General features: G+C 42.8%; 1 protein-coding gene across 1 annotated transcript in view; it reads left to right on the top strand.

Moving 5' to 3' along the window:
• Positions 1–11,519: 11,519 nt before the first annotated feature.
• LOC138772403 (rho GTPase-activating protein 39-like) overlaps positions 11,520–13,510 on the top strand; it is a 73,873-nt gene continuing 71,882 nt past the window's right edge. Inside the window, exon 1 of the mRNA XM_069952777.1 lies at positions 11,520–11,678. Coding sequence (XP_069808878.1) covers positions 11,668–11,678 — 11 coding nt within the window. The 5' untranslated portion in view covers positions 11,520–11,667. The remainder of the gene's footprint in view (positions 11,679–13,510) is intronic.

Here is a 13,510-nt window from a genome sequence, read left to right as displayed (position 1 = left end):
TTTTTTTATAATGGAAGTCAATGGAAAAACGGATCAAAACGGATGCACACAAATGCCTCCATTTTTTGCAATCCGTTTTTCATCCGTTTTTTGCAAAGTGTCTGGCACTAGCATGGAGATGCCGATGACGCTGCCCTTTTTTTGAACCATGGCCCGGTTCTTGCACACGGCGCTGGTCTATTCCCGGGCACCGGCCTGGCCTAAAGCACTGGAGACAGGCCCGCTGGCCCCCCGGTGTGACAAAGCCCTCCCCTCTGTGACACGGCTCTATTGATTGTAATGGAGCCAACGTCACAGACGGGAGGGGTTTTGGCACACTGGGGACCGACGTTGTGGGAACATAGCCAATAGGTAATGACTAGCTGTGGCTGCCGACCATTGAGCCCCCCGCCAATCACAAGGGTGGTATATGGATACAGAGGGAATTGCTCGCCTGCTCCATTCACCCTCCATGCTCAGCTAGTCACCAGCTATTCATTTGGGCAGCTCTTGCTTTTCCCCACATTCAGAATTTCTGCCGTGTGTGAATGCACCCTTGCCTTAGTTTTCCATCCATCATGATGCTTATTATTTGCGGCTGCGATTATAAATAGACCGCTGCCTTCTAGTGGGAACACGGCCTCGATATTCTTTTCAGTTCACATAAGGATCCAACTTCCCGGAGCTTCTCTATTCTCCGCTATAGTGTTAGTATATGGCCGGTATAGTGTTTGTATATGGACGCTATAGTGTTAGTATATGGCCGGTATAGTGTTTGTATATGGACGCTATAGTGTTAGTATATGGCGGCTATAGTGTTTGTATATGGCCTTTATAGTGTTTGTAGATGGCCACTATACTGTTTGTATATGGTCGCTATAGTGTTAGTATATGGTCGGTATAGTGTTTGTATATGGCCGGTATAGTGTTTGTATATGACCTCTATAGTGTTTGTATATGGTAGCTATAGTGTTAGTATATGGCGGCTATAGTGTTTGTATATGGTCGGTATAGTGTTTGTATATGGTCGCTATAGTGTTAGTATATGGCGGCTACAGTGTTTGTATATGGACGCTATAGTGTTTGTATATGGCCTTTATATTGTTTGTAGATGGCCACTATACTGTTTGTATATGGCCGCTATAGTGTTTGTATATGGACGCTATAGTGTTTGTATATGGCGGCTACAGTGTTTGTATATGGCCGCTATAGTGTTTGTATATGGTCGGTATAGTGTTTGTATATGGTCGGTATAGTGTTTGTATATGGTCAGCATAGTGTTTGTATATGGTCGGCATAGTGTTTGTATATGGTCAGCATAGTGTTTGTATATGGTCGGTATAGTGTTTGTATATGGTCGGTATAGTGTTTGTATATGGTTGGTATAGTGTTTTTATATGGTCGGCATAGTGTTTGTATATGACGGCTATAGTGTTTTTATATGGTCGGTATAGTGTTTGTATATGGTCGGTATAGTGTTTGTATATGGTCGGTATAGTGTTTGTATATGGTCGGTATAGTGTTTTTATATGGCCGCTATAGTGTTTGAATCCTTTTACTACCGGTCGAAACTAAAGTGTAAACAATTGTCTGTAGAAAAAAATATGAATAAACTAAACATATCACATATCATTATATATATATATATATTTTTTATTTATTCATTTTTTTTTTCAGGATGAACACATGCCTGCACTCCTCCATTTGCATTGATTCAGACTCAAAACACTGCAGACCTCACTACACGTCACATTTCAACTCTTTGTTATGTTTCCCAGCCAGCCGCAGCCAATTTGATGAGATTTACATGTAAAACAGACTGAGGAATCTCTCGCTCTGACCCCATCTCTTGTGCTCTTGTTTTGCTTGAACTCTAGAATATAACAGCTGCTTTCTTCCCTGCCCTGCAGAGATCCATTCCACATTGCCTGCCTAGCAACAAAGCGCGCACCGTCACCTAGCTCTTACATCAGACACAATGGAAGGAGCCGCACCGCATGGAATCCTTTCCATAGACAGCAACAGTAAAGATTTAACGTGCACGTTCTATTTGCACTAATAAAAATAGTAACCAATCAGGTGTTTGTTGTAATCAATATAAAGTGATTATAATATGGTAATACTATTATATAGGACACGCTTTCACCATGCTAACAATTCATTTTATTGGCGCCATTATGAATTCTATTGCTTATACTAATATTATAGGTTGTTCAATGTCTCTATGCTGGATTTTCGTTCACATATTCTTTTGGCCGTCATTTTCTCGTAGTAGGAACCTTATCTTCAAGGGGTTATCCAGTATTAGAAAAACATGGCCGCTTTCTTCCAGAGACAGCACCACACTTGCCTTCAGGTCAGGTGGGCTTTGCAATTAAGGTTCATTCACTTCAATGGAGCTGAATTGCAAAACTCCACCCAAACTGGAGACAAGAGGGGTGCTGTCTCTGGAAGAAAGCGGCCCTGTTTTTGTAGCACTGGATAACCCCTTTAAAGGGGTTATCCAGCACTACAAAAACATGGCCACTTTTCCCCCTCTCTTGTCTCCAGATTGGGTGGGGTTTCAAACTCAGTTCCATTGAAGTAAATGGAGCTTAATTGCAAACTACACCTGAACTGGAGACAAGAGAGGGGGGGAAGTGGCCATGTTTTTGTAGCTCTGGATAACCCCTTTAAAGCGAATGCACCATCACGTACATTGCTTTTTTTTTTACATTAGCTAAGCAGCGCTGGCGTGGCGATCAAAGTGGAGTAGTCCTTTTTTTAAACACCTCCCAGCCCACCACTCCACAGTGTGACCATATCCACTCCCCTCTGTATCCAGGAAATGCAGACCAGATGAAGCTGTGGGAAGGGCTGTGCTCCTAACAGTGCTCCTGGCCGAAGATTACGCCGACTAATGCTGCGTTTACACGGAACGATTATCGTTCAAATTTGCGCAATAACGATCGAATTCGAACGATAATCGTACAAGTAAACGCAGCGAACGATCAAACGACGAGAAATCGTTCACTTTGATCTTTGAACATGTTCTTAAATCGTTGTTCGTCTTTCGCAAACAATTCGCAGATCGTTCCGTGTAAACAGTCGTTCACCGATTTTACCTATGTGCGAGATAGGCTTAAGCCATCGTAAAACAAATTTTCCGTACGATATATCGTTCTGTCTAAACACTGATCGTTATTTTAAAAAAATTGTTACTTCGAAATCGTTAATCGTACGATCGGGCGAATTATCGTTCCGTGTAAACGCAGCATAAGGGTCTGTTCACACTGAGTAAAAGTGGTGGAATTCTGGGTGGAGCCCCAGCCGTGGACTCCGCTTGGAATCCCGTCTGCCTCAGTGTGTCAATGCGATGCCTCTGCTCTTCGCCACTTTCGGCTCAATTTCTGTAATATACCGGTCACACAAACATACCCATAGGGCTCTATTACACGGACAGTAGGGCCAGAGGTCATCCAACAAACAAACATTTGTCCGTCGCCTGATATTTAGTATAATGATAGACTAATAATAATATGGTTAGAATAATAACAGTAATCTCGTATAATAAGGGACGTTATACAGCAATGACTATTACCAAGCCATGTAATAGTGAGTGAGTGCCGATCAATGAGATCAGGGAGCAGACCATGTTATAAGGCCCTTAGGCTACATGCACAAGAGATGCGGAACCTTCGGCCTTTCAGCTGTTGCAAAACTATAATTCCCATCATGCATGGACAGCCGAAGCGTTAGCTTCGGCTGTCCATGCATGATGGGAATTGTAGTTTTGCATCAGCTGGAGGACCAAAGGTTCCCTATCTCTGGCCTAGAGAAATCAGCTGTTTTACATGTACAAAATGATGCTGTTCTACAAGGATATCCCCCCAATAGTAATACCTTAGTACCCCATTACCATACAATACAGACTCCATGCACAATGTCCTACTAGATAGATAGATAAATGCTTTTTTGATCAACATACAATATGGGTTTCTTTGTATCCTATTAGATTACCAATCACTATGAACAATTCAGTAAGCACATACTGGATATTCAAACAATAGGGAAATAAGCCTGATAAAGATATAAAGACCCAGTTACAATATGGGTTGAAACATCGCCAAACCTGAATGCAGAAAAAAAAAAACTGCGGTTTTATTTGTTGCTAATAGCAACCAATCACAGCTCAGCTTGTAATTTTCACATCCCTCTGGTAAAATGAAAGCTGAGCTCTGATTGGTTGCTTATTTTAAAGGGAACCAACTACCTCTCTAAAGGCCCCCATACACCTTCAATAACTAACGGCCGGACCGTCGGTTAGGATGAGTGCACCCACCCGTCCTTTCCATACATAGGAACATTTGATACAGGTGTATGTTCTTCTGTTCTCTATGGGAATCGGTAAGCCGCAGAAAGATCGCTCTCGCTGCCGTTTATCTTTTTCTTAAAGTGACTGTACCACCAGGCCCAGGCTGAAGCACTGGAGGGGGCCGACCCACCCTTAGTGGGAAGAAACCCCGCCCCTCCATGACGTGACTCCGTTAGAATCAATGGAACCCTATCGTAGAGGGGCGGGGGTTTCCTCCCACTAAGGGTGGTTCGGCCCGCCTCCTGTGCTTCAGCCTGGGCCTGGTGGTACAGTCACTTTAACAAAGGAGTCGGCCATCATTTTCCATCACGGTTGACCCCTATTACCACAGACATCTTCTGTTGGGGGTTGATCGGGGTACCCCCATGCACCACAAGCGGCATAAGTCTAAGGTATATGGTCACCTTACGGGAGGATGAACTGGCCCCAGTACCTTACAGCTGCCGGGCACAGCTCTTTGATGCAGTCTCTGGCACATAAGCAATTTTGAAATCTTGATCTTTAATCGTTGGTTTCGGCGCACAGTAACTAGGCATGAGGGCGGAGCCACAACAGCATGTAGTCATGTAGCCTTCACTCTCTCCCCAGCCACTCACTCGCTTGAGTGAGCGCTGGCCTTTGCATTAATCAAGCGAGTGAGTGGCTGGGAAGAGGGTGGAGGCAACGTGACTACATGCCAATGTGGCTCTGCCCGTTCAACCAATCAGTGGCCAGCCTTATGGTGCGTTTACACGTACCGATTATCGTGCGAATTTGAACGATAATCGTACGTGTAAACGCAGCAAACGATCAAATGACGAACGAGAAATCGTTCATTTTGATCTTACAACATGTTATCAAATCGTCGTTCGCAAAAAATTTGCAGATCGTTCCGTGTAAACAGTCGTTCGCAGATTTAACCAATGTGTGAGATAGGCTTAAGCGATCGCAAAACGATCGCAAAACGAATTTTCCGTACGATGTATCGTTCAGTCTAAAAGCTGTTCGTTATGAAAAAAAAACTTTACTCCGACATCGTTAATCGTATGATCGGGGCAATTATCGTTTCGTGTAAACGCAGCATTATGCTGCATTGACACTGAGCGATAATTCGCCCGATCGTACAATTAACGATTTCGAAGTAACGATTTTTTTTATAACGATCAGCGTTTAGACGGAACGATATATCGCACGGAACGATCTGCAAATTTTTTTGCGAACGACCAACGACGATTTGAGAACATGTTCAATGATCAAAATGAACGATTTCTTGCTCGGCGCTTGATCGTTCGCTGCGTTTAGACGTACGATTATCGTTCGAATTCTATCGTTATTGTGCAAATTCGCACGATAATCATTCCGTGTAAACGCAGCATTATCCAGTGATTGGCTTAGCAGGCACTTCCTGTTTGTAAGAGGAGAACAGGAAGTGGAAGGGGATCATGGAGATGATCAATGTTTATTTTTTTTCTTCTTAAAGGGGTTATCCAGCATTAGAAAAAACATGGACACTTTCTTCCAGAGACAGCGCCACTTTTGTTTCCAGTTTGCGTGCAGGTTATGCAACTCGGTTCCATTGAAGTGAATGGAGCTTAATTGCCAACCACACCTGCACTGGAGACAAGAGTGTTGCAGTCTATAGAAGAAAGCGGCCATGTTTTTTCTAATGTTGGAGAACCCCTTTAATTCCTTTCTTCATACATCTTTTAAAAAACATGCAATTTTTTTTTTTTTGCACGACCGCTAATTTTATGATTTAGGTTGATTTTTGTTTTTTACATATAGTAAGGGTCTTATTGCACGGGATGATTATCGTTCGAAAAATTGTTAGATTGTTTGGATTTGAACGATAATAGTTTAGTGTAATAGCAGGCTAACGATTAAACGACCAACAAGAAATCGTTAGTCATTTGATAGGATTCGTTGATCGTTCGCAAATCGTTCACATGGAATAAGACGTCGTTCAATCATTCGCTATAGCGACGACAAGACGACCGCAAGAACGATCATAAGTAATGATCATCGTTCTGTGTAATTGGGTGAACGATTTCAGGTCGTTCGCCGTAGCGGTAGTTTGAGATCGTTAATCGAAAAATTGCTTCCTGTAATAGTACCCTTAGAGTCCATTTACACAGAAAGATTATCTGACAGATTATCTACCAAAGATTTGAAGCCAAAGCCAGGAACAGACTATAAACAGAGATCAGGTCATAAAGGAAAGCCTGAGATTTCTCCTCTTTTCAAATCCACTCCTGGCTTTGGCTTCAAATCTTTGGCAGATATAATCTGTCAGATAATCTTTCTGTGTAAACGCACCATTAGGGCCCTATTCCACCGGACGATTATCGTTTAGATTATCGTTAAATCGTTAATCGTTCGGTTGAAATTCAGTTAACGATTAACGACCGAACGAGAAATCGTTGATCGCTTTATAAGGGCCCTATTCCACCGGACGATTATCGTTCGCATAATCGTTAACGATTAACGATCTCAAACGACCGCTATTGCGAAAGACCTGAAAACGTTCGCTCAATTCCATGGAACGATAATCGTTACTTATGATCGTATTTGCGATCGTTTTTTCTTCACTATTTCTTCGCTATTGCGTTCGTATCTACTGCGAACGACCGAACGACGTCTTATTTAATGCGAACGTTTTGCAGACGAGCAACAATAAAAATAGGTCCAGGTCTTATAACGCGATCAACGATTTCTCGTTCGGTCGTTAATCGTTAACTGCATTTCAACCGAACAATTATCGTTTAGATTCGAAACGATTTAACGTTAATCTGAACGATAATCGTCCGGTGGAATAGGGCCCTAAAGGCCCTATTCCACGGGTCGTTTAGAGGAGCAATATTGTTCGTATTCGGCCGATATCGACCGCTACGAACGATATTCGTCCCGTGGAATAGAGTGCAACGATCAGCCGACATCGTTCATGTCGGCTGATCGTTGCAGTCGCTTGTTTTTCAACATGTTGAAAAACAAGCGACTGATATAGCAGCGATCAGCTGCCGTCGCTCCGTTGAATAGGAGCATCGGCAGCAGGCGCTGCTGTATCCTATGGGCTGCCCGGACGATCAGCAATCCCCCGGGCAGCCCCCCCGCAGCTCCCCGCCCCCCCCTCCCGCACTCACCCGCTCGCTGCAGCCGCGCTGAATAGCAGCGGCAGCGAGCGGGGAACGAGGAGCTATTAGCGCTCGTTTGCTCCTTCAAACGACTCGTGGAATAGGGGCATAAGACCTGGACCTATTTTTATCGTTGCTCGTTCGCAAAACGTTCTCAAATCGTTCGCATTGAATAAGACGTCGTTTGGTCGTTCGCAGTAGATACAAACGCAATAGCGAAGAAAAAACGATTGCAAATACGATCATAAGTAACGATTATCGTTCCATGGAAATGAGTAAACGCTTTCAGGTCTTTCGCAATAGCGGCGTTTGAGATCGTTAATCATTAACGAATATGCGTACGATAATCGTCCAGTGGAATAGGGCCCTTACACACTCTTGGATAGTCAGCCAGTGTGACCAGGCCCTTACTCGACTGCTAGAAAAGAATAGGCCCAGTAACATTGGTAGCCCCAGGGTACAGGTATAAGTTAATTAAATCACTATGTTAATTGGAGACCCCACGCACACACAGCTTGAGTTTACTAGAGAAGTGTTCTGAAAAGCCAGATGTTGTTTGAAGGCCCTTCCATTAGCCTGCTAGACTGCTGATTTGTGTATGAATGGTTTCACAATGGAGTGCTGGGAATCACACACTAGGTGGAGCTGCCGGAGTTCTCCTTATAGCAAACAAAGAAAATGTATCGTTTTATGTTCATTTGACAAGAACAAAAAGATCATCAGAAAAAAAAAATCCAATACATAGAACAACAAATAGAATGCAAAAATACAATGTAAACTAAAAAAAAGTTCATTCATATATTGTGAGACTATATACCATATATATATATGTATGTAAACTAAAAAAAAGTTCATTCATATATTGTGAGACTATATACCATATATATATATGTATGTATACAATACATACATACTAGATGGACTACTTATGGCTAAAGAATACAGGGTGAGTAAAGAGTATGTTGTATCTGCTATCAAGGTATTCTCTCCTGGAATTATTGCAGTATAGCCCTTTGTTATGTGTTTAGACCTTAGGGGTTATACAACATGGCAGCTCTTATCCTCCATTTGGATAGGGTTCTGCAGCTCGGTTCCATTTAAGTGAATGGAGCTGAACTGTAGTACCGCACACATCCTGAGCATAGGGGTGGCGCTGTTTTACAAGAAAGTAGCTGTGTTTTCTCTAATCCTGGATAACTGCATTAATATGAGCCTGAAATCAATGCCTAATATCTGCTGCAAAATCCAAATGGTAACAAATGTAAAAGTCGATTGGAAGTCATTTTCAGGCTAGGGTTATATGGCGATGCTGGCTGCGACACACATGACACTGCCAAATATTACCTTGTGTCTGTATTGCAGTTAATGGAAGTCATGGTATCTCACATTCACCCTGGATGAATTTCTGCCGACTGTTGGGTCACAGCTGCGACCAACGTTCATCTCTCCCATAGAGAATGAATGGAGCAGGGATCATGTCCTCATTCTCAGGATTGGAAGGGGATTCCAGCAGTTGGAAATAGGCACTGTCATTAAAAAAAAAAAAAAAAAAAAAACTTTGCATATGTTGGGAGTCTCACTGCTTAGACCCTCACCCATCAGGAAACAAATAGGAGAAGTACATGGTAACATATGTTACTCCCTGACTCCATGTAACTGGCTTCATGTTTAAGGGGGTACTCCAGATAAAATGTTTTTCTTTCAAATCAACTGGAGCCAGAAATGTGTAATTTACTTCTATTACAAAATCTCAAGTCTTCCAGTACTTATCAGCTGCTGTATGCCCTGCAGGAAGTGGTGTATTATTTCCAGTCTGACACATTGCTCTCTGCTGCCACCTTTGTCCATGTCAGGAACTGTCCAGAGCAGTAGAAATCCCCATAGAAAACCTCTCCTGCTCTGGACAGTTCCTGACATGGACAGAGGTGGCAGCAGAGAGTGCTGTGTTACACTGGAGAGAATACACCCCTTCCTGCAGGACATACAGCAGCTGATAAGTACTGAAAGACTGGAGATTTTTATGTAGCAGGAGAGAGAGTGGCCATAACATGGTACCATAGCAGGTGCGTAATACCTTGTAGTAGACACCCACAAAGACGTTGTCTGAGAAGAAACGGTGACAACCAAATCACAGCTCATTCTAAGACACTAAAGCTGATGGGTGACTTGTTGCCATCTAAGTTGATAAATCTGGGCTTTTGTGTGTCCCCGTACAGACCCTGTGCTCATGTCTCTATATGAAGTCTAAGGCCAGTCTCAGACTGGTATAATCCGTATTACGGCCACAGGTCCTGGCCTGACCCTGGGTCTAATGACCTGAAGTCACAGAATCATTGATCCCTATGACGCTGCCAGTTCGGGGAGGTATCGGCAGTAATAATCCAATACAAGGAAATTTCATGGTAATTAAACATATACTTCAATTGTCTGGGAAAATGTATACTATTCCTATTGTCCGATATTATATATGTAGATGCAATGTGACGATATTGTGACTATCCTTATACTTATTAGTATCCCGGGTATCATGGTCCAATGTAGAATCCCGATATGCCAGCTGATCAGATCCGCCAGATCATTGCAGGGAATTCCCCTATAGGGGCCCTATTACTAGGGACGATTATCGTGTGAAAAATCGTTAAACCGTTTAAATTTAAGCGATAATCTGTGTGAATGCTAGCAACGATCAAACGATCATACAAAAAATGTGTTCGTATGTCATTGATCGATTAACTTTTTGCGGTGATCATAAAATCATCTTTCGGTGTACGTACACATCATTCGTCCGTAATTACGATCGTTCTGTACAAGAGTATAACGACCATCGTTCCATGTATTATGGTGAATAATTTCAGCTAGTTCCGAGAGCTCAGTCTGCGGCTTATCTCTCCCAGAGCAAAGGGGTCAGGCGGTAATTTTTCATCACGAATGACCACTATCACCACCAACATCATCCGCGAGCGAGGGTAACGGCCGACAACATGTTGTTATTCTACATTCAAAATGAATTTAAAAAAAAAAAAAAAAAAAGCAAAATATGAATTTCCAACAGAAAAAAAACATTCGGGTCATTCTGAGTAATCCGAGAAAACAAAAAAAAAAAAATTGCTAATTTTATGATTTAGGTTGATTTTTGTTTTTTACATATAGTAAGGGTCTTATTGCACGGGATGATTATCGTTCGAAAAATTGTTAGATTGTTCGGATTTGAACGATAATAGTTTAGTGTAATAGCAGGCTAACGATTAAACGACCAACAAGAAATCGTTAGTCATTTGATAGGAGTCGTTGATCGTTCGCAAATCGTTCACATGGAATAAGACGTCGTTCAATCATTCGCTATAGCAAGGACAAGACGACCGCAAGAACGATCATAAGTAATGATCATCGATCTGTGTAATTGGATGAACGATTTCAGGTCGTTCGCCGTAGCGGTAGTTTGAGATCGTTAATCGAAAAATTGCGTTCCATGTATTATGGTGAATAATTTCAGCTAGTTCCGAGAGCTCAGTCTGCGGCTTATCTCTCTTAGAGCAAAGGGGTCAGGCGGTAATTTTTCATCACGAATGACCACTATCACCACCAACATCATCCGCGAGCGAGGGTAACGGCCGACAACATGTTGTTATTCTACATTCAAAATGAATTTTAAAAAAAAGCAAAATATGAATTTCCAACAGAAAAAAAACATTCGGGTCATTCTGAGCAATCCGAGAAAACAAAAAAAAAAAAATAGCTTTGTCTAACAGGACCCTGAGACGTATGAAAAGTTAAAGGAGAAGTATTGAAATCTTTCGCTGTAGAATAAGAAGCATAACTTGGCGGATTACATTTTTCAAGGGAACTTTTGAAAGAGGAATTTCCGCCATTAACTCTTACGTCGCCGAATTCTTGTCTGGATTTTAAACAGGTCACCGGCACGACAAGGGTTAACCTCTTCTAGCAGGGTAATGCATGTCCCAGCTCTCTACAAACCATTAGATGGGGGAGGATGTACTGGGAGTGGAATCAGATTACACATCCTGCCTGGGAAGGGAGAGCCTGACTCACACAGGGAAGGGGGGGGAGTTTACTATCTTGCTACTTTGTCATATCATTGCTTAGTGATCCCTGGGCCGCACATTCAACAGGACTGTGACAATCAACAGGTCCGCCAGACTTTAGGATTCACTTCAGGTAGACTTTCCTACTGGACCATGTGAGGCAAGACGGGGAAAAAAAAAAATGGCTGACAGGTAAGAGCTACCGACTTGTTGTGCGACTTTGGTGAACAGGTTTCCCAGCTGATAGAGTGTCTATATGTGTGTGACAAAGCACTACAGGGGGTTGTGTTACCCGGGCTCGGACCTCAATTGTCTCCAATGGACTCTCTTGCCGCTCCGTCTCTACTCTTTCTATACATTTTATCTTCAGGGTACAAACCCACACACCGTATACACAGCAGATACGCAACAAATACGCAGCAGATACGCAGCAGATTTGTTGGTACAGATTTGATGCTGTGTTCAGTTATTTAGATATAATCTGCTGCGTTTTTGCTGCGTATTTGCTGCGTGTTTGCTGCGTATCGCAGCAGTAAATACGCTGCTTATACGGTGTGTGGGTTTATACCCTCAAGGACTTTTAGGAACCAAAAAACACGTTGCATGGAGTTTCGCATGTGAGGATGTATCGAAAAACTTTTTTTAAAAAAAGTACCGTAACAGTGGTCAATGTAAGCACCGTGAGAGTGTCTGGATTCTACTGGTCCCAGTGCCAGATTCTGAAAGTTTTGCCCTAGTTTTGTGGTAGTATTTCCGTCAGTATTTTTATTTTTTTTTGACAGGTCAAAACTATAACTAAGAGAGTCCTGGTTTTGGTTGAAAAAAGACTGACGGAAATACTGTGTGTGACCATAGCCTAAAGATGCCATTTTTTATTGGTGGACTTATTGGCCGTCCTTGGTGACATGAATGGGTTCTAAGGTCCGTTGAGAAGAGTCCAACCTACGAAATGGCTTTCCACTCACAACCTTCATGTTTTTTGGACATGTCCCCTGCGGTTGATGGGCCGTGACAGACTCGGGGAGGGAGGGTTGGGGGTTGATGTGCTCTTTGGCAGCTTTTGGGGCCGAATCCTCCATGTGGGATTTGAATTTGATCTGTATAAAAACAGCAGCTGCAAAACTCTTTCAATGTGTGGAGCGTTAACTGAGCGACAGGCAGCGGCAGGGTCTCAGGACTGGCTCTAGTGTCTTGTTAAACAGGCTCAGGATAATCTCTTTTACGCTAAAAATTTAATTGTCACACTTTGGATTTCAGCTCTGAAGGCTCAGTCTATGGTGGGGAACCTTGGCTCTGCAGCTGTTGCAAAACTACAGCCTTCGGCTGTCCAGGCATGATGGGAGTTGTAGTTTTGCAACAGCTGCAGAGCCAAGGTTCCCTACCCCTGGTCTACGGACTATGTAATTTCTTCTCCGACTCTTTTATTCCTTGTATTCCACCTGATCCGTTTGGTTTCCTCTTTGGCATTGTCACCGGTGAACAACAGATGGAATCCATGTGTTTCCCTGAGGTCTCCACGCTTTACCATATATGATAAAATGAGGACTATTTGTACACGTTGGACTAGGTCTGGCCTCGCGCACTACCTGAAATGTGACTCTCGTGTCATTGGAAATGTAAATGTCACACGTGTCACATGATCGCGGATCTCCAGCCTCGGCTCGACGGTGTATTACTACTTTTTCAACTCCAGTCAAGACTAGACGCACCCTAAATAATATCTTGGTCCATGCTCGAGTCTGATTGTTCGGCATTTGATTACCAGTGGCTGAAGTAGTTGGATGCAGCCCTAGGGAGTCCTGGTAACCATGGATACAGACTATGGCCTATAGCAGTATCCATGTTTTCTAGGACTCTCTATGACTGCATCCAACTTCTTCAGCCACCGGTAATCAAATGCAGAATGATCAGACTCGAATATGATGGAGTTGCGCTCATCTCTAGTAGTGATGCAGTTCTTGTGACTGATATAAGCAGCTTTAAAGGGGTAGTTCACCATTTTTTTTTTTCTTTCATATCCACGA

Source organism: Dendropsophus ebraccatus, chromosome 14, assembly GCF_027789765.1.
Source record: "Dendropsophus ebraccatus isolate aDenEbr1 chromosome 14, aDenEbr1.pat, whole genome shotgun sequence".
Classification (NCBI taxonomy): Eukaryota; Metazoa; Chordata; class Amphibia; order Anura; family Hylidae; genus Dendropsophus; species Dendropsophus ebraccatus.
The sequence above is the reverse complement of the archived record's forward strand: the minus strand, read 5'-3'. Positions and strand labels throughout refer to the sequence as shown.